Raw genomic sequence first — 25,334 nt, 5'->3', positions numbered from 1 at the left:
GATGGCATACCCCTGGGAAAGGCAAGGCGATTAAAAACAGTGAGGGGTTGCTCTGGTTAATTTTTCTCCTGTAACTTTCCCCATGGGTCAACTGGGTAGAATCTGCCATTTTCCTAATATTCATTGATGGTAGTGGCATTCAGAAGCGCAATAGCTGAAGCCAGAACTCACAGTGGAGAGAAAGGTCTGTCTCTCAGGCCCCAGAAGAGGTTACACATCCGTGGCTGTCCAGTTTGCTGATGCAGGCCCTGAAATCAGACCAACCTGGATTTAAATCCCGAAACCTATACTCTAAGCTATGTGACCTTGGGCTATATTTCACTTCTCTGGCCTTATGAAATAGGAATAATAATAATATCGTCTAGGTTGTTAGGAGTATTAAATGAGGTAAAGTACTGAAAACGTGTAGGCACTGTGTTAAATCAATAAATAAAAATGGGGATGACCTTATAGGCTTGACATGGGAGATTAAATGAGATAATACATAAAGGCAAATACATGGCAAATGCTTAATTAATGTTATTTTTATGTCTGCAAACTGATTTAAAGGGGAGGCCTTTAAGAAAGACAGTGGGGCAATTTGCGCGTTGATGCTCTGTAACAAATCCGAGGAGAGAATGTGCAGGGGACCCGTTGGGACCAGAGTTCAACCAAGTAAGCGGCAGGAAACCACAAATACCTCCAGGGGTTCTGGGGCAGCGCCGCCTCACCAAAATCATACAGAACTTGGTTTGCTAAGAATCGTCAGCTCTTCTCACGGAGGCGCTTCACGTATCTCTTGTCTGTGAAATGGGGCCCAGGACCCAGGCAGAGGTGCGTTGTGTACCGAGGATTTCATGCGCTCCAGTATTGCAGGAAGACACCGTCGCCGACACCCTAGATACCACCGGACAACGCCGGGAGGCCCCTTTACCACTAGGCGGTTCCGGGTCCGCGCCCCACCGCGCCACTTGACTCACGCCCCGAACCACGTGGTCAGGGCCGTGGCTCCGCCCCGCTCCCGCGCCGCGCTCCGCTTCCGGTAGGGGCGGAAAGCGGAAGTGTGGGTGGGTCTGCGGGGCGGGCACAGGGAGGTCCGCGGGGAGGATGGAGCAGTGAGCGGGTCTGGGCGGCTGCCGGCAGCGCCATGGAGACGGTACAGCTGAGGAACCCGCCGCGCCGGTGAGGGGCTACTAGCTAAGAGGACGGGCAAGGGGACGGGGGAAGAAAAGGCGGGAACTGGCTTCGGGGAGACACCTGTGTGGGAGTCCCCGGAGCGAAGCGACCCAGCTGATGGGGCACCTGCTGAGTGGGGGGGGACGTCTGGTGGGTGAGGGTCCTGGTGAGGGGAGCATCTGCTAAGGGGTTAGACTTGGGACCGGTTAGAGGGAACACTCGCCGCGGGGACACTCTGCTGAGGAACGTGGGGACAAGTTAGAGAGAGTACCTGCTGAGGCCGGGCCACTCGGGGGAAGGCTGTCCACGGAGGTAGTGGGGAGAATACTGAAGCAGGGTGAGAACCTGTGAAGGGTCTCTTTAAGGAGGCAGATCGAGAACTGGCCAAGAGGAAGGTCGGGTGGACTTTTTAAAGGTCCCAAGTCCCACTTGAGGGGTGCAGTTTTGGGGATCTGTGGAGAGGAAAAGCTTTGCGCCTAAGGCTGAAGGCATGGGAAGAGAGGTTGACGGTCTAGCAAGGGAGGGGAGGGTGGAGGGCAGCATTTGAGAGGTTGCTGTTGGTGGTGACCCCACTGTAGGATGGCATCTTTTATTACTGATGTTCAGAGTGTCTTCTTAATGGTCTTCAGATTCTCCTCAGCCCTTCAGAACCTGACATTGGGAGGTAGGTAAGGTAATAAGAGGATATTTTCGAGATGGGCAGACTGAGGTCCAGAAGAGTTGGGAAACGTGTTTCCTTCTTTACTCTGGATCTCTGAACCCGACCAGACTGTGCCCTTTTCAGGCCTCAGTTGTTTTGTGTATATCAGCGCCAGATCCTAGTGGTACCTGAAGTTACTTTAGGTCATGATCAGGATGGTGGCTGATCCTAGAAAATCTCAACTCCTGGATTTCCCCTCTGGACATCTTGGATCTTTTACCACTCTGCCACATCTGGAGAAAAGTAGGGAGTAGAGACCGAAGGAGTCATGCTTCTCTGAGGTGCAGTGTGGTTACTTCTGTTTCACAGAGACGTCTGACTTCCTGCAGCAGAATGAGCCTAAAGAAGGAAGTGTTTAGGGTGTGGAAGTGCAGGGCAACCAAGAGGTGAAGAGAAGGGACTGACTATCTGGACAGCACTCTTGGGCGTTGTTCGAGCTTAGGGGTGTTTGAAGTTCACAAACATTGCAGAAGGCAAATAGGTGGTTTAGGATGGGCTTCGGATTCACGCTAGCCTAGTGTGCTAAGACTGTAGTAGTAATGGTTAATTACACTCATATTACACTTACCAGGTGCCAGACACCCTTCTAAGTGCTTTCCATGTCTCCTACTGAAGCATATGAAGTTGCTGATATTTGACCATTTTTGAACCATAAAATGGTAACTTCAAATGGTTCAGTTTATTGACTCATTTGAACCTCACTACAATCCTGTGCGGTAGATATTCCTATATGTCTGTTTTACAGATGATAAAACTGAGATACAGACAGGGTAGTGATTTGCTGGGAGAAGTCATAGCGAGTAAGAGGCGGAGCTAGTATTTTAATATCTGTGGGGTCTGGTCCAAAGTCCATGCTCTTAACTGCCTCACTCCAATACCTCTCTGAAACTACCCCTGTTTCACAGGTCTCTGTGTATGTTAGCAAATATTTGCTATGGTACCACAGTGATCCAATTATAAATGCACACTGGTTATGTTTCTTTCTGAACTATGTTTGTTCTTCTTGGTTTCTTTCTCAGGCCTTGTTTTAATTGAAAAGTGGATTAGGAATCTGAGTTTTGTTTCCCCCTTTGCTTTGTGTTACGTAATCTTGGGCAAAGGTCTAAACTTTCTTGGCATGCTCATTCCTGCACCTTTTGGATTTTAAAAAAATGTATTAAAAGTGCAAGAGAAGAGCATTACAGGACTGAGTTCTTAAGTGACTGGTGATTCCCTGCTCATTATAACTAGTGGACTGCCTAATTTGAAGCAGATCAATTTTATTATCATTTGCATCAGTTTTTAGGATATGACAAAGTATCATGGAGTGGGTGGTTTAAGCAACAGAAATTTATTTGCACACCTTTCTGAAGGTTAGAGATCTGCAATCAAGGCATTGTCAGAGTTGTTTCTTTTGAGGCCTTTGCTTGACTCGTAGATGGCCATCTCCCTGCGTCTCCATGTTCTTCCCTCCATACATGTCTGTGTCCTAATCTCCTCTTATAGGGACACTCGTCATATTGGATTAGGGCATGCCCATGTGACCTCATTTTATCTTAATTACCTCTTTAAAGGCCTTATCTTCAAATATAGTCACATTCTGAAGTGGTGGGTGTTAGGACTCATATGAGTTGGGTTAAGCTGGGGACACAGTTTTATTATCATTAAAAATTTTGTCAGCTTATCATATATATTTGTTGTAATCCATATCAAATTCTGTGTGGAAAAAGAGATAGTTATACATAAAATGAACTTTATGGGAGTTCTGAAATGGGAGAAAGCTTTGAGAATTAGCCAAACCTGTGACTACTTCATAGACACCATTACTTGTGTTTGGAAAGATATCGGGGTCTTTCAGAAATTCAGATAGCATGTGTTTCCAACAACCCCAGTGCAGGAAATGCCTTTTGTGTTCATGAGTTTGACATTTGTGTGTGTGTGATTAAGTGAATGATGACAGATTGGTGTCTCATATAGGAATTTACGATTTTAAAAAGTGAGTTGTTATTAGATAATGGTATAGTGGAAGGTGTAGGGTGCATTCCTGGGATGCTGGCCATCCACGTGGCCATCTGACTTAGGAGAGGAGCATCCACCAGTATTTGGTCCATGGATGCTCTGTTGACCAGGCTTGTTCATTTATGAGCAAGTTGGAGACTGTCTAGGACCTGAGGAAGTCCCAGGTAAGAGAACTGTGTTATCAGAGTCAGACTGTTTTGGTAATAGTGTTTGTTCTGTAAGAGTCATGGTATAAAATATCATTATGAGTCACTTACCAAAATATTTTTTATAGTAATCCTATTTGTTGATAATTTAGTAATATTTTTTAGGTGAAATTCTGTTTCATTGTGGTAATTCACAGAGATTGCTGATGAAATTCTTGATTCCTATCATTACATTTGTTAATCTATTTGGCAAATATATTTTGACCACTTCTTGGTTATCAGGCACCAGAGATGTAATAGTGCCTTAAGTTCAAGTTGTTTTTAATAGCTCCAGATCAAAAACAAGCAAAAAGCCACATAGTTGTTTCAAAGATGTAGCTGAGCCGTCATATAAAGTTTGTCTGTCAAAGTATTATCAGAGGCTTGCAGCTGTCTCTCTCATGGCAGTGGCAATTTCCTTTGTTATGTGGTCCCTGAAGTAGTTGAAATAGTGAGTTTTGCATTTTGTAAACCACAGAGAGTCAACACTTCAAAGAAACATATTTGATCTTCCTTTATATAAGCTGTTTATAAAACTTTAATTATACTTGAGAAATAAGGTATTGTCCATTGTTACAATTCAGGGCTTTACCAAAAAAACCCCTGGCATATGAGATGTTCATTATGACTTCTGAGTTTATAGAAGTTTCAGTTCTGAAGTTTAAGAGGAGTTTCACTTCATTTCTTTTCATTTTGAAGGTAGGAGTTTTTATGATGTCATTGGTATTTAATTTTTAGGACCTTTTGATTTTCAAAGGTCACTGTGATCATTTTGTTTTGTTTGTATCAAGTTAAGGCAGTTTTGACTTGGAGTGGTTCTCTATTTCTCTAGTACATAGCCCTTGATATTCATAAACTTCTGTAAGATTGGCCTTTTGAGATCAGCATTTATTGGTAGATACATTTGATGTGGTCAGGATTTTTGTTGGCTTGTTTTATTTTTTATCTTCTGATTTTAACCTGTTTTATTTAGGAAGGTACGTGTGTGTGTGTGTGTGTGTGTGTGTGTGTGTGTGTGTGTGTGTATTTAAGTCTTTTCTTGTAATAATTGATATTATCCAGCTAATCTAAACCTTTTTTCTACAAAGAAGTCTCTAGTGCGACTACTTCCATATTTCACCATTTCCTGAGCTCTCTATTCTTTGTTGTTCTTTGTAGTTTCAGGAAGCCATTGTGTAGAGTACACACACACACACACACACACACACACACGTATTTCTTGGCAAGTTCCTTCTTTAAGCTCATTAATAATTTTCAGAGATCTCAGCGTTAAAAACCCGCATGTTTGTTATGGTTGTCTAGCATAGTCAGAGAAATCTGAACTATCTGGAAGTTGTGAGCAGCTAAGTACCTTTAATTTTTGAGACTAGTCAAAGGTATGTGTCTACTCATGGGAGGATTTTTGTGAGACTGTTTGAAACTCTCAGCTGCCTAGTGATTTTTCACTTTTGATCATGTCTAAATGTATACTTTCCCCTTTCTGTTTCTGTGATACCTACAGAATTTATGTGTTTTGACAAAATTACAAAAAAATTTGCTAATTGGAGAGCAAAGGTTTCCTATGTCTTCCTTAGTCTCCGGTCCAATTCATAGTTATGTTTCAATTCATAGTTACCTTACATTAAACACTTTTTCTGAAGAAATAGTTACATCATTTTAATTCATGAAATCTCAAGATTTAAGTAGATTTTGAAGGATACGTCGAATGCTTGAATCTACAGCATTTCGGCCACATGACAATTCTTCTTCTTCTTCTTTTTTTTTTTTTTGGATACAGTCTCTCTCATCTAGGCTGGAGTACAGTAGCATAATCTTGGCTCACTGCAACCTCCGCCTCCCAGGTTCAAGTGATTCTTGTGCCTCAGCCTCCTGAGTAGCTGGGATTACAGGTGTGTGTCACCAGGTCCAGCTGAGCTTTGTATTTTTAGTAGAGACAGGGTTTCACCATATTGGCCAGGCTGGTCTTGAATTCCCTGACCTCAAGTGATCCACCTGCCTTGGCCTCCCAAAGTGCTGGGATTACAGGAGTGAGCCACTATGTCTGGCCCACATAACAATTCATTTTCTGTTTACATTTTCCAGTAGTGGGGACCTAGGGACCTCTTAAGGCAGTTCAAACCATTATGTAGGACAACTTTTATTGTTAGAAAATTCTTACACGACTTGAACTAAAGATTGACTCTTGGCATCCCTCCATATGCTGGTCCTGATTTTGCTTATCAGAGTGACCCAGAACAAGTGTCATCTTTTAGAACAGTCTCTCAGGCCAGGTGTGATGGCTTATGCCTGTAATCCTAGTGCTTTGGGAGGCTGAGGTGAGAACATTGCTTGAGGCCAGGAGTTTGAGACCAGTATAGGCATAATAGCGAGACTCCATTTCTCCAAAAAAGAAAAAAAATTAGCCAGGCATAGTGTTAGGAGCCTGTAGTCCCAGCCACTTGGGAGGCTGAGGCATGAGGATTGCTTGAGCTCAGGAATTTGAGGTTACAGTGAGCTGTACACGGCTGCAACCAGGCTGGACAACAGTAAAACCCTGTTTCTTTAAAAAGTCTTACTAGCGAAGACTGTATAGAGAAGTTCCTGGGATGCTAATTATAAAATAAATGATATATTCTATGTTCTAGTTGCTAGCAAATAAAATATATTTTGTGTTTATGTTTCTTCATTCACAGGCAGCTGAAAAAATTGGATGAAGATAGTTTAACCAAACAACCAGAAGAAGTGTTTGATGTTTTAGAGAAACTTGGAGAAGGGTGAGTGTAAAGAAACTGTGGTAGGCCAGTGGGTCCCAGTCTTTTTCCTGCCCCAGAATCAGGAGGATATGAACCTTTCAGCATGGCTCTAGAAGGGGTGGAAGGTAAATTTATAGCTTGTGATGTCCTTCCTCACTCTACCCCAATCACTATTATAGACAGATTTAGTGATTTCTGGTCTGTTTAATACAAAGACTTTCTATTGTGTTCTCTTTTGTAGAATCTGTGGTTTGTATGATTTTATCTACTTAACAGATAACACTAATTCGATTATAATTCCATCAGAAATTTGTTTATTTGCTGCTCATAGTTTCCGATTGGTATGCAATAACTGTTTCAATGAAAATTAGTGGAATTTAGCATTTTAATATTTGCACCTTTGTGAAATATAATAAAGAAATCAAGGACTAGTACCACCTTCGCAGCTACTTAGGAGACCCACAATCCCAGGTTGGGAGCCAGTGGATTTCTTGAAACACAGATTTGTTAATGAGTTTATAAAACACTGATGAGCAATATTAGTAATGTGCAGTGACCATCATTGACTTTCATGATACAATAAAGTTTACATAATTTTTATACTTTTATATATCCTTTTAATTCAATCCTGTGTATTTATTCCTTCTTTTGTAATGTTGAGGAAATTAAAATGTTAAGGACACCATGTCTTAAGTTTTTCTTGTTAATTTTTGAATAGGTAATACAATCATATAACTCAAAATTAAAAAAAAAATTAAGATGCATACAATAAAAAAAAAAAGATTCCTCCTACCTCTGTCTCTTAGCTACCCAGAAGCACCCAGGGTAGCGGCTTCTTGTGTATCTTTCAGAAACAGGTTATGCATGTATAAGTGTGTGTGTGTGTGTGTGTGCGCGTGTCTGTGTGTGTCTGTGTCTGTCTATTTTTAATCCCTTGGGAGTATTTCTGGTTCAAGGGAAGACCTAACATACTAACTTGTAAAAACAACTACTGACTGATGACTATATGCTCTTTAAAATCATTTCCTTCCCATTTCTATAGTTTTTGGGGTTTAGTATTTTTTGTGTTAGGACACAGATTTACAACATTAAACCCAATCCTGGATTACATGAAGTAGTTTTTCATGATTTACCTCCTTGTAAAAAACATTAGTCATCGTCTTTTTGTAAGTTGGAAAAATACTCTTTGGAATCCAGCAAGAAATCAAGCAGAGAAGGGAAGTAAAAGATGACACACCAGCTGTGCTGTGAAAAGACAAGTCCAAGATGAATCCGAAGACTGCCAGTTGACTGGCATTATTAAAGGTATGGGGAAATGACAGTCCCTCTGCATCTGTTGCCTGCCATTTTCAGCTTTAGCTTGGTATCTTTGCTATTTTCCTTAGGCAGCAAGGCCATGGCCTTTAATCTAACAATGCTCATAAGTTATCCTTAGAATAAGATAAAAACTGATAGGCATAATTGACTGTGACTAACTTATTTCTCTCATTTCTAATAAAATTTGCTCTTACTACTATAATGTGAGGCAGACGTGGGTTAAAATCCTTGCTTTACTGTTTATTGGTCATAATAGACACATGAGTTTGAGCAAATTGCTTACTATTTTGGAGGTTCACAATCCTCATCTGTAAATTCGGGATAATAACATATCGATTCATAGAGTTATATTGTTACCTGAGGTAACTGGGGTAAAGCATAGTGCTTGTCACAATAATAAATGCTCAGTAAGTGGCAACTATTACTATTCTATTTTTAAATGTATCAACTGAAGCGTTTTTGAGACCTCATCATGTCAAGTCTTAAAGTGCATTTAGGTGTTCTTACAGGTAGCTCTGTTTGGGCTGATTGGGTTTGTGGAATGTCAAAGGAAAACTATAGACACAGAATATATCAGGAATATAATGTAAACAAAAAAGCTAATTATGATTTTTTAATTGTATTTTATTTATTTGTTTATTTATTTATTTTTGTAGAGACAAGGTCTCACTGTGTTGCCCAGGCTGGTCTCAACTCTTGGCCTTAAGTGATCCTCCTGCCTCAGCTTCCCAAAGTGCTGGGATTACAGACGTGTGCCACTGCATCTGGACAAATTGCATTTTAGATCTATGGATGTTGTCTGTAAGGAATGTGGAAATTTCCCTGTGAAGATATCACCAGGGAGAAAACAAAGCTTCAGATCCTTCTTCCCATGCTATCACCTTACTGCTCTTCTAAATGATACCAGATTTCTGTTATTTCTTGGATTTCTGTCATTCTGATTGAAGGAACCTAAGCAAGCCTCATTTAACTAGGAATATTTTGAAGGAAGACCTTCACTACACTTCTTTTCCATACACGTGATGCGATGCAATGCTATTCTTAAATTGTTCTGGAGAATGAATGGATTGTGAACTCTTACTGACTTGTGTCTTGTAAAATGAGCTCTGGCTAAAGGAACTGTTGGATTCTGGAATCTGCAGTCATTCTGTGTTGTGGGGAAATCATATGGATCTGTGGCAGAGTGGAGTCAAAGCTCCAGACCAGGATGAGTGGAGAGCACTTGGGAAGTGTTTTGAAGTGGAGCCTAGCACCTTTTTTCTTCTCAAAGTTGTACAGACTGACTTAGTTTTTATCATAGAAGGATAACAAAAGCATCTTGCCCATGGTTTCATAAAAAATGAGCACTGTTGTTAAGACTTGTACCTGGTTAATTTGTCCTCAGATACTGTAGTATTTCCATTTTTCTACATAGATCCTTGCCTTGCATGGCTTATGTAAAACACCTACTTCTCCATTCTCTGCTGTCAGTTGTAATTCATTGAATCATCTCATTTTGTTGTAGGGAATCAAGTTTTAAGGGACTTGCTTGTGAGTGTGATTGTTGAAATCTTCTAACCCCCCGCTTCAGATTACTGTAAATACAGTACATAGAATCAAGAATCTGGTTTTTGTGTTTTTTTAAATTATAATAAGTTCTGAGGTACATGTTCAGACTGTGCAGGTTTTTTTCATTTGATTTCTTTTTTTTTTTATTTGAGATGGAGTCTTGCTCTCGTTGCCCAGGTTGGAGTGCAATGGCACGATCTTGGCTCACTGCAGCCTCTGCCTCCCAGATTCAAGTGATTCTTCTGCCTCAGGCTCTCGAGTAGCTGGGATTACAGGCATACGCCGCCACGCCTGGCTAATTTTGTATGTTTAGTAGAGATGGGGTTTCTCCATGTCGGTCAGGCTGGTCTTGAACTCCTGACCTCAGGTGGTCCACCTGTCTCTGCTTCAAAAAGTGTTGGGATTACCGGCATGAGCCACGGCGCCCGGCCAGGAATCTTAATTTCCTATGAGCTATTGGAGTTTTCCTTGCTATCCAGGGAGGTTCTGGTCAAGGTTGCTGAATGAGTATATGCAGAGAACTTTCTAATACATAAGAATAATGAGTGAAAATTCTTTTAAATATAAGGATATATAGACAGCTAGGGACAAGGGATAGGAAAGAAATCTAAATAATAAGTGGAGACTAAAGCATGTCTTATCCTTGTCAAAAGATTGCATTTGAGCTTCCTACATGAAGTTGGGGGCTGAATCTCAGCCCTCCACCTATGAACTAAAGCTGAAATAAATTTGCTTGACTGCCATCAGAAAGTGTCATTTGCCTGTGGCCTAGGGAAAAAAAGTGGATATACTGGTTCGATAATAGGAACTGAGCTTGGATTGTATTTAAGTATGGTATCTTGAAGGGCAAAATCCCCAAACTCTGAAGATAAGACCTCGTTTAAGTTGTACAGCCCAGACGACTATACTAAGGGAACCATGAAACCATCTGACAGTGAGTATTATATAGAGGAAAATCATTCAAGATAAAATGAAATCCATACAAGGAAATCCACTGCCATGAGAAATTCCACAGAATGGGAGAATTCACATTGAAGAAAAAAGAAATAATGGAGGAGCAGTCTCAAAAGTGCTTTAATATGATTATAATTTTCAAAAAGATCAAGGAGGGGATAAGAACATCAGATTATTAACATGATTATTAACACATTTGCCCAAAGGCAAATAAAATGTTGGGAATCTTGACAATGAAAACTACAACAATTGAAGTTCTAAAAGCCCAATAAATTGGATGAACAGTAAACTAAACAGACTGAAAGAATTTGTGAATTGAAAGATAGAAATGAGACTGATCACAAAATGCAGAAGAGAGAAATACAATTTTGGAAACCAGGAAGACAACATAGATTGAGGAGGTCAAATACAGTTTCAGTAGGAATTCTAGAAGAAGATCCTAGAAGTGATAGAGGAAATAATCAAAGAATAATGCTGAGAATTTTTCATTCTTGAGGAAAGACATGAGCCCTCAGATTGAAGAAGTGTATGAAGTGCCAGATCAACTACTAGTTATGTTACAGTACAATAGTAGACTGTTATGGATAAAGAGGACACCTTAAAAACTATGGAGAGATTACCCATGGACAGTGATAATCTAATGAAAGCAGACTTCTCAGCCAGAATAGATGTTGGAACACTGCAGTAACAGTGCTGAGGGAAAGTTGTCAGAGAATCTGGTATCCAATCAAACTATCATTCCAGAGTGAAGGTGAAATAAAGACAGTTTCAGACATACAGGAGCTAATATATCAAAAGTGCCCTTGGATGGAAGTAACAATACCCAACAAACAGTGGCTAACCAATGGAGACATTAATAACTAAATACATCTGGGGGTGTGAGAGTCAAGAAGTGGTTAATTGGCTTGAGAATGGCTTGACATCTGGGTAATTCTCATAGTCTCAAATGGCTGCATTAGTTTTAAGCATCATCCCTCTCATGGCATTAACAAAAGTAAGAAAGAAAGGGGCAAGTGGAGATGGGCACTCTTGTGTGCTTGTCTCCTACCAGGGAAGAAAGTCTTTCCCAGAAACCCTTCAGCAGAATTACCTTCAGATTTCTTTGGCCAGAACTGGGTGACATGTTTATCACTAGTTCAGTCACTGGCAGAAGGAAATAGGAATTCTGTGATTGGCTTGGACTATCATAGTATATCTTCTGGGACCAAGCACATCACCACCGTTACAAATTAGAGGGTTATTTTAGCAAGGAAGACGGGACAGTGATTGTGTCCTTCACACATGCTCCGCAGGAGGCTCTCTCTGGCAAAAAGTATTTGGTTCCATATTTAAGGATCATTGTGCTAGTTTTACAAGAATGACAGCTTCTAATGGAATGGAAATTTTTTTATGTGCTCTGCATAGACTTAAAAAGTTTTATGTTCCTTTCACATTGTAACAGTTCTTGAGCATCTGTTTGGCAGTTAGAGTATTTCACTACTTTGACATAGTAGGTGGCACTGTTATTTTGATTTTTTTTCACCAAGACAGTATGAAGATACAGGTGTGTTTGGGAACTATGAAAGACAATTTACTCAGTATTATTTCACTGACAGCTGCCCAGGATTCCAGTGAAAATGTAATCTATATAAAGTGATGATGGTATCTCATTTGACCATCACAAATGAGATAACATCATATCTTATAAGGTAGTTTGTATTGTTGTCATTTTACAGTTGAGAAAATTCAGGTACAACAAGGTTAATAATGTGTCTATAAATGATAACTAAAATGTATTGTTGGTAAGACTCAAATCCAGTGTCTTTACATTCTACATCTAGTGGTCTTATAGTCTCCAAATTGACTAGATACATAAACTTTATTTTGGTACTAAGCTGTTAAGGGAAGATGGAGTAGGAAGCAAAGAGTGTGTGTGTGTGCTGTGTTTACCTGATACTGACATTAAACAGGCTTAGATTTTAATTAGTTCCCATAATATTTTAAGAATTATTTTAAGTAAGAGGAGCAAGGACAGAAAGATCTTGTGGTAGGTACCAGAGTGAATGCAATAAAACAAAGACTGCCACTTCCATATTGTATCCCAGTATAGATGTGGAGAGAACATATGCTTTGGTTTCAGAGAACATATGCTTTGAATGTGAAGCTTTCAAGATGCCATTTCGTTGTAGTTCTCGTGACAGTTTTTCCCCCTCAAAATATTTTAGCTATTTTAGTTTTGCAAGTGTATATGTATTAGGCACTTAGGGATATGCATTAGAACTATCAGTTGCTTGTGTTTTACCACTTCTTATATCTTGGCTTGCTTTGAGTTTATAAATGTTCTTCTCCCAATTTTATAGGTCTTATGGCAGTGTATACAAAGCTATTCATAAAGAGACTGGTCAGATTGTTGCTATTAAGCAAGTTCCTGTGGAATCAGACCTGCAGGAGATAATCAAAGAAATCTCTATAATGCAGCAATGTGACAGGTAAAGGCATATGGGCTTCCTTTGGGGAGAATGTGGCTTTGAATTTGCTGTGATTGTTTAGAGTTTGACACCTAGCGACACATTTACTTAGATATTTTGCAGAAGGGAGAATTCAATGGAATCACTGTACATGTTCTTTTCAGAAAAAAGTTATGATGAAAAAGGTTTTTTTGTAGCTAAACTTGTGTAGTTTTTATTTGTGCATGGCATTTTTTTCACCCAATTTTTCTATTTTTTTTTTTTGAGACGGAGTCTCACTCTGTTGCCCAAGCTGGAGTGTAGTGGCACAATCAGCTCACTGCAACCTCTGCCTCTCAGGTTCAAGCGATTCTTATGCTTTAGCCTCCCAAGTAGCTGGGACTACAGGCATGTGCCACTACACCCTGCTAATTTTTTTGTATTTTTAGTAGAGACGGAGTTTCACCATATTGGTCAGGCTGGCCTTGAACTCCTGACCACAAATGATCCACCTGCCTCAGTCAAATCCCAGAGTGCTGGGATTACAAGAGCGAACCACTGTGCCTGGCTTTTTTTCTTTTCAGTGAGCCCTTTTAGAAATTAGGAAGAAGAGGCAGAAGGTGGTGCTTGCTTTGTGTGTGTGTGTGTGTGTGTGTGTGTGTGTGTGTGTGTGTGTGTGATAATGATCTTTTTTACTTCCTATTGAGAAAACATTTCTGCAGAGATAGAACAGATAATTCAAATGTTTTTTAGTTCTAGAAACCTTAGAATATCAGGTAAATCTATAAAAAGAGAGTAGTTATGTATATATTACTGTTTGTTCTTTCACATTAACAAAAATTATTCTAGCTGAGAGTACTTAAGTATTTATTTTTGAGGAACTAAGATTTGTCAAATGCTATAAAAGCAGGAAGTCAGACCAAAAGGCAACCACAGAAAACCACGTGGTTTGTTCTGAAATTCCATGACAACATGGGTTGGTCACTGACAGAGGAGGCTTCCCCAGCACTGTTTAGAGACAAACAGAAAGTTAGGGGCAATGCCAGCTCTAGGGAGTTGAAGATGGGTGAGAAATTCTTCCAGTTGAGGCTGCATTCATTCTTCGGAAGGTTTTTTGGTTATCAGATCAACTTAGTACCTCCTGTTTGTAAAACTTCTACATTAGGGTAGGTGGGGCTACCTACCAGAAAATTAGTCCAGAAGCCTTTCAATTTCACAGACTTGGGAATACAGCCCTTTCTTTTCTTCCTTCCTCCTTTTTTTTCCCTTCTATTTTTGTGATTACTGTCTACTAGATAAAGTCCCCATTTTTCTTGATTGGATTGACTAGATGAAGGTGGCAGTTTTCCATTTTCTCCTCTTTGAGATACATTTTGGAAGTTCTTTCCATTTGGCAAATTGGGACTTTGTCACTTTTCAATAGACTTTGCAGAAGCTGTGTTCCAAACAGGGTATGGAAATGTCTTTATTAGAGAAGAGATATTTTGAACAGTCTATTCTGCTAAGCACTGCAAGGAATACAGCAACAGAGCAGAGTCTTTGTGCTCTGGGAGTTTATAGACTAATTGGATAGGCTCAGTACATATATATGTACAGGAGAATCTAGCCAACAATGCAAGACTATAGAGACTATATTCCAGTAGTAAATACCTGTTAGTAATGGCCTACAGTACTTAACTCCTGTAAGTCCTGTATTACAGGGAGAGCAAATGTGTTGATATTTACCTTAGACATTTTTTCATTAATTTAGACACTTTTTCATTAATACTTTGTGTGTGTGTGTGTGTTTTGCTGTCCTTGTCACTGGCATGTTTCCCAAGGTTTGAACAGGAAATTCTGAGTTCTGAGTTAATGAAGCCAATTTGGTTTGAGCATCAGTTGTTATGAAACTTTAATTGGCCGTGACAGCAGTCTAGCCAGTTAAAGCGGCAGCTCTCAGAGGGCACATTATTTCGTTTTAATGAGGTATTTGATTTTTCTCTGAAAGTTTTTGTTTGGTATCTCTCTTCCAGCTTGAGACCTAACATTTGAGGTTTGATCCTGAACATTTTTGCTTTATAATAGATTGTAGTGTGTGTGTGTGTGTTTTCATTAAAAGTACATATGACTTCTTAGAAACATTCAAATGAAAAGAAAATGAAATCACTTTTCCCTTTGGAGAAATCATCATTGTTAAATACTGCTTGATATACATATTCTTCCAGATCTCTTTGGAGTTTTACAGTACTTACTGTTTTATTAGCCTGACTTGTTTGTTTGTTTTTGTAAACACAGTATCTTCTCATGTTATCAAATACTCCTCTATAACATTTTTCATAGATTCATGATATTATATGGCTGTATTATTATTTCTTTAAAAAACTCACTAATGTTGAATGGACATTTAGATGATATCTAAATTTCCACTTTCATCAATAGTGCTATGATGGTAATTGTTACTTTTTGAACATTTGTAATTCTTTTTTGAGGATAAATTGTAGACATAGAAATGCTGATTAAAGGACCCACCCATTTTTTATACTTTGATGATTTATTACCCTCCAGAAAATCTATACCATTTTGCATTTCTATCAGGAGGTTGCCCATTTTATCCTTAACTATGAGTAATTGATCTTTCCAGATGAGGAATTAATTTGTATATACTTAACAGCCTGAATTAAGAGATGTTTGAAGGCCATTTTATTAATTTGTATTCTCTCTCTCTCCAGCCATCATGTAGTCAAATATTATGGCAGTTATTTTAAGAACACAGACTTATGGATCGTTATGGAGTACTGTGGGGCTGGTTCTGTATCTGATATCATTCGATTACGAAATAAAACGGTAGGTTTACCTTCTAGAACAATGCAGCTGCTAGTCTCTTATGCCATCTTTTTTTCTCTGGCCTCTTTTTCGGTGCGTTCTCCTACCAGAGAGATGACTGCCAGATTTTCCCTTTTCCATGGTTCTTTTCCCTCTTTACTCTTTTATGTCTCTTAAGTCTGACAGCTTTTGTTTTCTTTTTTTTTTTTTATGAGACAAGTCTGACTCTGTTACCCAAGCTGGAGTATAGTGGCAGAGTCGTAGCTCACTATAGCCTCTACCTCTTGGGCTCCAGTGATCCTCTCACTTCAGGCTCCTGAGTAGCTGGGACTGCAGGTGTGTACCACCATGCCCAGCTAATGTTTTGCTTTGTTTTTAATTTTTTTTGTGTGTGTGTGGAGACAGGGTCTCACTATATTGCCCAGGCTGGTTTTGAACTCCTGGCCTCAAGCAATCTTCCCACCTCTGCCTCCCAAAGTGCTGGGATTACAGGCATGAGCCACCATGCCTGGCAATGTGGTAGTTTTAATGCCAATTTAGTGCTGTGATTTTTTTAGCATGCTTTGCTTATTTCTTACTGGGAAAAAAATGACTATTAAATCTTGGTTATAGAATGAATTTTAAATGTTTAAATTTGGATTTGGATTTGGGTTTCTGCTTCTACCCAGCATGTTCACAGATTAACTTCCTTTATTTCCTGTTAATCGAGAATAATCCCCTTATGAAAGATTATTTGCTGTTAACTGTGGTTGCCAGTATAAGACCTAGGAGTCACGGGTTCTAGTTCTGGTTCAGTTACTTAATCTCTTTATGTATTCATTCAGTAAATATTTCTTGAACACTGCTTTAGGCCTGAGGGATCCAGTAGCAAATAAAACAGATGACAACTCTGCTGTCATGGTAGTGCACTTTGGAATAGGGCAACAAAACAAATTTATGATGGCCATTAATAGAAAAGATAGAATAATGATAAATACTATGAAGAAAAGGAATGAGGAGGAAGTGATGGTAAAGTTATGGAGAGTGCTTGGTGGGCTATTTTAGAGTAGATAGTTGAGGACGGTCACTCAGAAGTGGTATCATTTACAGGAAGACTCAAATGACAGAAAGGAGCTAAGAGTCCTGAAGGAACATTCAGGGTGGGCAATAACCAGCACAAAGACCTTGAGGCTGGAATGAGTTTGGCATGTCTGAGTGCTAGAAGGGCTACCATGATTAGAAGAGAATAGGCCAAGGAGAAGCTGTAGGAGATGAGGTTTGACAGGTGGGCAGGCCTAGATTGTGTTGGATATGGTAGGTCATAGGAATGAGTTTCAATTTTATCCCAGGTACAATAGGAAACTATTGCTGGATTCTAAGCATGTGAGCAAGCCATCTGATGTGTGTTTTAGAAAGATAACTCTGGGGCTGGGTGTGCCACTTCACGCCTGCATTCCCAGCACTTGGGGAGGCTGAGGCAGAGGATTGCTTGAGCCTAGGAGTTTGAGGCCAGCCTGGGTAACATAGTGAGAATGCGTCTCTACAAAAGAAAAAAGAAAAAAAAATTAGTCAGATGTGGTGTCATGCACCTATAGTCACAGCTCCTTTTGGGGTATGATGTGGTTGAAGTGGGAGTATTGCTTGAGCCCAGGAGGTTAAGGCTGCTGTACACTGGGCAACAGAGTGAGACCCTGTTTCAGAAAATAAAAAAGTTAACTCTGGCTTCTGTGTAGATTGTGACTGGATAAGAGAAAAAGCAGGGGAAATCTTAGCCTTAAGTTTTTTTTTTTCTTAATAAGAAAAATAAGAATAATGCCTATATTACATATTTGCAAAGTTGGGAAAATTAAATATATAAAAGTACTTTGTAAATTGTGAGGTGCTACACAAATTAGAAGGTGGGAGTGTTTTAAAACAGTTATAACCTTTGGATTATTCATATACTATCTTCGTGATTTACATTATTCAGAATTAGTGTGTTTGCCTAATCAAATAGCAAGTTCTTTAGCTAGGAATAATATCCTAACATAAGATATATAAAAAGAAGTTCCAAAACTGGAATAATTTATTGAATTAAAAATTGGACTTCAGGGCTTCTTACATGTAGCATCAAGTCATTTTATTTCAGTTATTTTAAGCCAGTTCAAAATTAATTTTGATGGCACTTTTGATGTTTTTTTGCCATTGTAATATTAGTTTATTTATGTAAATTTTAACTTAATTACTAAGTGGTGATTTTTAATTACTACACATTATTTTGCTAAGTGTTAAAACTCTACCCTGTCTACCACGATATCCACTAGCCACATGTGATTATTAAGGATTTAAAATGTGGCTAGTCTGAACTGAGATATGCTGTAAATATAAATTATACACCAGAGTTTGAAGAATTGTTACCAAAAAATTATAAAAAAAAAGTCTTTAATTTTTTCATATTGATGACATGGTGGAGTGATAATATTTTTAATAAAATGGTTAAGTAAAATAGATTATCAAAATTGATTCTTTCTTTCTTTCTTGTTTTCTTTCTTTCTTTCCTCTTACTCTATTGGCCAGGCTGGAGTGCAGTGGTATGATCATAGGTCACTGCATTTTGGAACTCTTGGGCTCAAATGATCCTCCTGCCTCAGCCTCCTGAGTAGCTGGGATCACAGTCACCAGCCACTGCTCCTGCTTGTTTCCTTTTTCAGTGTGGCTACTAGAAAATTAAAAATCATATTTGTGGCTCCTAGTATATTTCTATTAGGCGGTGCTACTTTAACTGATTAGCTTAGCTGGTTAGAATAAAGAGGTGGTAAATCAAGTGATGAGCTTTGTTCTCTTCCACTGCAGAAGGTACCCCAAACTCTAGCCTACTACCTTGCCAATAGTGTTTGCCTGGACTTTAGTGAAAGCTTTAACAATTTCTCTGTGATCTTTGGCATAAATGACTTAACTTGTGTATGCCTCTGCTTCATTATGTATAAAATGGTGATGATAATAATGGTTCCTCTACTTCATTTAGTTATAAGGATTAAATGAGATTACAAACATAGTGTTTAGTATAGATTAAATACTTAGTAACAGTTAGCCATTATATATATATATATATTTTGTGACAGAATCTGGCTGTGTCACTCAGGCTGGAGTACACACGATCTCAGCTCACTGCAACCTCCACCTCCCAGGTTCAAGTGATTCTCCCGCTTCAGCCTCTTGAGTAGCTGGGATTACAGGTGTCCACCACCACACCTGGCTAATTTTTGTATATTTAGTAGAGATGGGGTTTCGCCATGTTGGCCAGGCTGGTCTTGAACTCTTGGCCTCAAGCGATCTGTCTGCCTCGGCCTCCCAAAGTTCTGGAATTACAGGCATAAGCCACCATGCTTGGCTGTTTTTCATATTATTAGCATAATACCTGGCTCTTATTAAATATTAATTGATAATATCTTGGGTATTAAATTTTGATGCCTTATATTAATTGATTTTCATGACACTCTTAAAGAAAAGTGATATTCCTATTTTGTAGATTGGGAAACAGACTAAGAGAAGGTCAGTAACTTGCTTAAGCCTCATGAAAGTAGAGCCAAGAGTAAAAGCTATATCTTCCTAATCCCAATCCTATAGTTTTTTCACCAGAGCACACTCCATTTCATATCTGAGTTGTTTGTCAGAAGGGAAACTTTGTAACAGTTTTTTGGTAGATTGAGTTTGTTTAGGACCAGTGTTGGGTCTGCACAAAGTCTGTGTTGGACAGATGAGATATTCTATACTAGTTTCTAGCATTCTCACTTTCATTTACTTATCATTGTTCAACAGATATTTTTTCAGTGTCTGCTGTGTGCCAGGTGACTTTATTGGTGTTAGGGAAACAAAAGTAAACAAATTAGACATTTTTAGGAGCTTGTGTTTCTAACAGGGAAGACATCACATAAATAGATAAATAATGGGTAATATGTCAGATGGTAGTATACTGCAGTGACAAGGTAATTTAAGGGAATAGAGAATGAGCTAGAAATGGAGTACGAAAGCCCTCTCCATTTTCTGAGGAGGTGACATTTGGGCAGATAGCAAAGTGAGGAAGCAAACTGGATAGACATCAGGATGAAGAGAATAGGTAGTTGAAAGGACCCAGAAAGGGGAGTGTGCTTAGAGTGTTTGAGGAACAGCAGGGAAACAAGCCCTTTTTGAAACAGATTGAGCAAGGTTGAAAGTGGTAGAAGATGAAGTTGAAGAGGTAGCTGGGAGGCAGATCATGTAAAGTTTTGGTAAGGACTGACTTCTATTTTAAGTAAGTTGGGAAGACATTGATAGGTTTTGACTCTGGCTTATGTTTTTATTATAGCTTCTGTGTGGAAAGTACATTGTAGAGCATCAAGGGCAGAAACAAATAAACCAGACGAGATCATGAGAATAGCACAGGCAGGACACAATGGTGACTTGGACCACAGTGATTACAGAGGGGGTATTTGAATATACAGTATTTTAAAGATAGAGAGGAGTCAAGGATGACTTCAAGGTTTTTGGCCAGAGCAACTGAAAGAGTAAAGTTTCCCTTTACTGAGAGAGGGAGAACCGTGGGAAAAGTAGGGTAGGTTGGATGGATCAGAGGGAGAAGAGTAAGGTGGTAGACATAAAGAGTTTGATTTTGACATGTTATGCTTATGATGTGGGCTAGGTATTCCAGTTGGAGATGTTGTGTAGGCAGATACATAAATCTGAGTGAGGGGAGATCTGGTATGGAAATACAGCTTTGGGAGTGGTCAGTGTATCTATGGTATAAGCAGTCATGCTGTTCACAGGTTGAATAAGATCTGTTTATCTTCAAGAAAGGTGTTTGGATCAATTTTTTTCTCCTTTATCTAATGCGCTGATGTAAACTGATAGAACTTGAACTTCTTACTCTTTTTTCAGTTAACAGAAGATGAAATAGCTACAATATTACAATCAACTCTTAAGGGACTTGAATACCTTCATTTTATGAGAAAAATACACCGAGATATCAAGGCAGGAAATATTTTGCTAAATACAGAAGGACATGCAAAACTTGCAGATTTTGGGGTAGCAGGTCAACTTACAGTAAGTAAAAATATTACTTGTATTGATAATTTTCGGTTCTGTCCTGAGAAACAGCTCCTTTTATTTACTTATTTTTAAAATATAATACTTGATTTAATTGTATTAGTAACAAGTTACAGAATCTACCAATAGGTTACAAAAGAACTGGTCAGTGGGTTATTTTAGATCTTTTCCTGGAGTTCAGGTCACATAGCTTAACTTTGTTTAACTTTTATAAAGATGAAAAGTAAAACAAGAAAGGATAGATTACTCTAGTGGATTACATCAATATATTTATAAAAGGAAGAAAAATTAAGTCCAGATGCTTTCCTTAACTAAGACATAACATCATCTCATTCAACCTCCAGGTAGTACTTGGCAGTTACTGTACTGAAAACAATCTCTTCGTTTGATTCCAGGATACAGTCTCTTGATTCGTCTCCTGCCTAACTAGTACATGGAAGTGAAAGAAGAAAAATAAAAACTTGTTTTCAAAATAAGAAGTCTAGAATTATTCGGTTCTATAAAATACATAAGTATATATGAAAGTATATATAGAAAAACAGAAACAGTTCTAGGCAGGTATACACTAAAATACACTAAAATTTGCAACAATGTTATGTTTCAAGGGGTTTTCTGGGGTGGTAGGATGAATATAGTGTGTGTTTAAAACTGGTGTTATGTACATTTTTAATTTTTTTAATTTTAAGTCTGTCTGGGACATGTTAGGGAGTCTCAGGTATTGTAACAGCACAGAAATTGCTTTGATGTTTAAAATAAATCAGAAGATTATTCAATATTATGATTTGTGGACTCTCCAGAAGTTTTTGTTGTTAACACACAAGTAAACAATACCAGACAATATTATCTAAACCACAATCTTAGTAAGGAAACCAAATTGAAAAAATACATCGTCTCATGATGTATAAAAAAATGTAATATTGATTGGGTGTGGTGGCTCACGCCTGTAATCCCAGCACTTTGGGAGTCTGAGGTAGGAGGATCACTTGAGGTCAGGAGTTTGAGATCAGCGTGGCCAACGTGGTGAAACTCAGCCCCTACTAAAAATACAAAAATTAGCTGGGCGTGGTGGCACGTACCTGTAATCCCAGCTACTTGGGAGGCTGAGGCAGGAGAATCGCTTGAACCTGGGAGGTGGAGGTTGCGGTGAGCTGAGATTGCGCCGTTGCACTCTGCACTCCAGCCAGGGCAACAGAGTGAGACTCTGTCTCAAAAAAAAATTATATATATATATATAAATAATATTAAAATAAGAGTAGCTATTCCATAGTAATAATTTTAGTAATTGATTCCCCGATAATGACTTACTCAATAATGACTGACAGTGTTCTTATTGCTATAATTCCTGCCTTGGCAGAATTTTTCTACCCTTTTAATTCAGTGTTGCTATATTCACAAAATTATGCATCTATTACCAATATCTAATTCCAGAACATTTTCATCATCCCCAAAATAAACTGCACCCTTTAGCAATTACTCCCCATTCTCACCCCAGCCCTTGACAACCACTAATCTACTTTCTGTCTCTATAGATTTGCCTATTCTGAGTATTTCATATAAATAGAATCATACGTGATGTGCCCTTTTGGTTTTGGCTTCTTTCGTTCAACAGTGTTTTCTAGTTCATTCATGTTGTAACATGCATCAATTCTTCGTTCTTTTTTATGGCTGAATAATATTCCTTAATGGCTATAACACATTTTGTTTACTTACTCAGTAGTTGAATATTTAGATTGTTTCTGCTTTTTGGCTGTTAGGAATAATGCTACGATGAAATTCGTGTACAGGTTTTTATGTGAATCTTTGTTTGCATATGATATACAGAGGTGCTGGGTCACATGGTAACTCTGTGTTTAATTTTTTAAGGAATTGCCAAACTGTTTCCTAGAGTGGCTCACCATTTTATGTTCCCACTTCTATGTATGAGAATTCTAACTTTTCTGCATCCTTGCCAACACCTGTTCTTTTTTGTGTTTTTGATTATAACCATCCTAGTGAGGATGAGGTAGTATCTCTTTGTGGTTTTGATTTGCATCTAATGACTAATGATGTTGACTGTCTTTTCTTCTGCTTATTGGATGTTGTGTATCTTTGGGAAAATGTCTCTTTAAATCTTTTGCCCATTTTTAATTGGGTATTTACCTTTTTAGTGTTGGGTTGTAAGAGTTCTTTATATACTTTAGATAAAAGTCCCTTATCACATCCATGATTTGCAAATATTTTCTCTCATTCTGTGGGTTGTCTTGAAGATGTCCTTAGAAATATAAAAATTTTAAATTTTGGTCATGTCCAGTTTCTTTTTTCTTTTGTTGCTTGTGCTTTTGGTGTCACATCTAAGAAATCATTAGCTAATGCAGGGTCAAGAAGATGCACTCCTGTGGTTTCTTTGAAGTGTTTAATAGTTCTAGCTCTTATATTTAGATCTGTAATTTGTTCTGAGTTAGTTTTCATGATGTAAGGTAGGCATCCAGTTTCATTCTTTTTGCATGTTGATATGTAGTTGTTTTAACATTTGCTGAAGAGACTGTTTTTTCTTTGTTGAAATGTATGAGTTTATTTCTGCGTTGATTCTATTCCATTGACCTGTATGTTTGTCCTTGCACCGGTACTATGCTGTCTTGATTCCTGTAAGTTTGACGTAAGTTTTGAAATTGGTTAAATGTGAGTGCTCCAACTTTGTTCTTCTATTTCAAGATTATTTTGGCTATTCTGGGTCCCTTGTATTTCCACATAAATTTTAGGATCAGCTTGTCAATTTCTGTAGAAAAGACTATTGGGATTTTGGTAGACATTGTTTTGAATCTTAAATCAACTTGGAAATATTGCCATTTTGCCAATATTGTCTTCCAATCTATGAACATAAGCTGTCTTTCCATTTTATTTAGATTTTCTTTAATTCTTTTAGCAGTGTTTTATAATTTGCAGTGTACAAGTTTGCATGTATTTGGTTAAATTCATTCTTAAGTAGTTTGTACTTTTTGATGGTATTTTAAGTGGATTTGCTTTGTTTTCAGATTGTTCATTGCTAGTGTAATATAGAATTGATTTTTGTATATTATCTTGTGTCCTGACGCTTCTTTTTAAATTAACTATGAACAGGTATGTTTTGTTAAAAAGATGAGTTTTTTTCCTTCACTAAAATAAACTGAAACTGTAGTATAAGATGATCTGACTGAGCTGTTTGGTTGTAAAACCGCCAATACTAAGTTTAGGCCCCTCTCTGGTCTCTGTTGTGAATCAGGAACATTAAGTGAGCATTAACATGCTAACAATCCCCATTGTTAGCATGTTAATGCTCACTTAATGTTCCTGATTCACAACATCACCTGCACTCTCTATAGTCTAGAGATCCTTCACTCCCCAGAGAGTACACCTCCAGTCTAATGCCAGGGTTGGGCAAGGGAAGCCCGCTAGTTGCTTGATGTGAGAGGAGGGTTTAGGGTGTTTAGCTGCTTCTTAACTCTTTAAACCCAGGCTTCCTGTTTTGACGTCTATTTTTACCCCTCTTTTCTCTACCCAATTTCTAAGCCTTTTGGAGGGGTTGGTGTTAGAATCAGGTTGTTTCTTCGTTTTCCTGGTGACTGACTCAGGATTCCATTTTGTAGTCTGTTCAGTTAATTACTACTGGGCCATCTGCTCTCCAGCATTTAAAATTTTGTGGCTGTGGTTGTTTTCCTCTTTGTTTCTTATTGTTGTAGATTTATTCTTAAAAAATAATCCTTTTAGTATCTCTTTGAGTGAGTTTTGAGGGAGAGTGAAAGTAAAATGTATTTGCTCAAGCTGTCATCTTTACCCAAGACTCTGTAATATTATTTCTGGTGGCAATGTGGGTATTTCATTGTGTGATTTATTTAACTCTTTCCCTATAGTTGGATGTTGGATGCCCATTAAGGTTGCTTAGAGTTTTCCCACCACTATAAACATGAACTCTGTGATTAACATTCCTGCAACTAAATTTTGCAGCATTTCCTTGAGTAAATCCTTAGGATAATTTCTTTACATTGGAATCTGGGTCAGAAAATATGTGAATGTATATTGCCAAAGTGGTTTTGATGCATATTGTTGAATTTCTTCTGGAAGTGAACAATTTCAGTTTCCAACTTCAGTATCTAAATGTGCTCTTTCCCCCTCATACTTGCTAATGCTGGATGGGCAGTAACTTGTATCTTCCTTGCCATTTCTCAGAGCAGTTCACTTATTTTTGCATTTGATTATTGGCCATTTATAACAATTCTTTTGTAAATGTTCATTTTTGTGTGTGTCAGTTTTCCTAATTGAATGTTGGACTTTTTTGGTGGGGGAGACAGGTTCTTACTGTGTCACCAAGGCTGCAGTACAATGGCATGATCATGGCTCATTGCAGCCTCAACCACCGGGCTCAAGTGATCCTCCTATCTTGGCCTACTGGACAGCTGGGACTACAGGCATACACCCCACCACACCCAGCTAATTTTTAGTAGTTTTCGTAGAGACAGGGTTT

General features: G+C 38.5%; 1 protein-coding gene and 1 long non-coding RNA gene across 3 annotated transcripts in view; both read left to right on the top strand.

Moving 5' to 3' along the window:
* The first annotated feature begins 1,034 nt into the window (after window positions 1-1,034).
* Window positions 1,035-25,334, top strand: part of STK4 (serine/threonine kinase 4) — a 105,611-nt gene continuing 81,311 nt past the window's right edge. For both annotated transcript variants that reach the window (XM_032263612.1, XM_032263613.1), the window contains exons 1-5: window positions 1,035-1,161; window positions 6,711-6,791; window positions 12,929-13,057; window positions 15,724-15,838; window positions 20,690-20,854. In XM_032263612.1, the coding sequence (XP_032119503.1) occupies window positions 1,127-1,161; window positions 6,711-6,791; window positions 12,929-13,057; window positions 15,724-15,838; window positions 20,690-20,854 (525 nt within the window). In that variant the 5' untranslated portion in view covers window positions 1,035-1,126. The remainder of the gene's footprint in view (window positions 1,162-6,710; window positions 6,792-12,928; window positions 13,058-15,723; window positions 15,839-20,689; window positions 20,855-25,334) is intronic.
* Window positions 6,792-9,543, top strand: LOC116540213. The gene is made up of 2 exons (XR_004264348.1): window positions 6,792-8,075; window positions 8,744-9,543. It is a non-coding gene; the product is annotated as an uncharacterized LOC116540213 (long non-coding RNA).

The sequence above is a fragment of the Sapajus apella genome, unplaced genomic scaffold (genome assembly GCF_009761245.1).
Source record: "Sapajus apella isolate SASKATOON/1434 unplaced genomic scaffold, GSC_monkey_1.0 scaffold137, whole genome shotgun sequence".
In the NCBI taxonomy this organism is placed as follows: domain Eukaryota; kingdom Metazoa; phylum Chordata; class Mammalia; order Primates; family Cebidae; genus Sapajus; species Sapajus apella.
The sequence above is the reverse complement of the archived record's forward strand: the minus strand, read 5'-3'. Positions and strand labels throughout refer to the sequence as shown.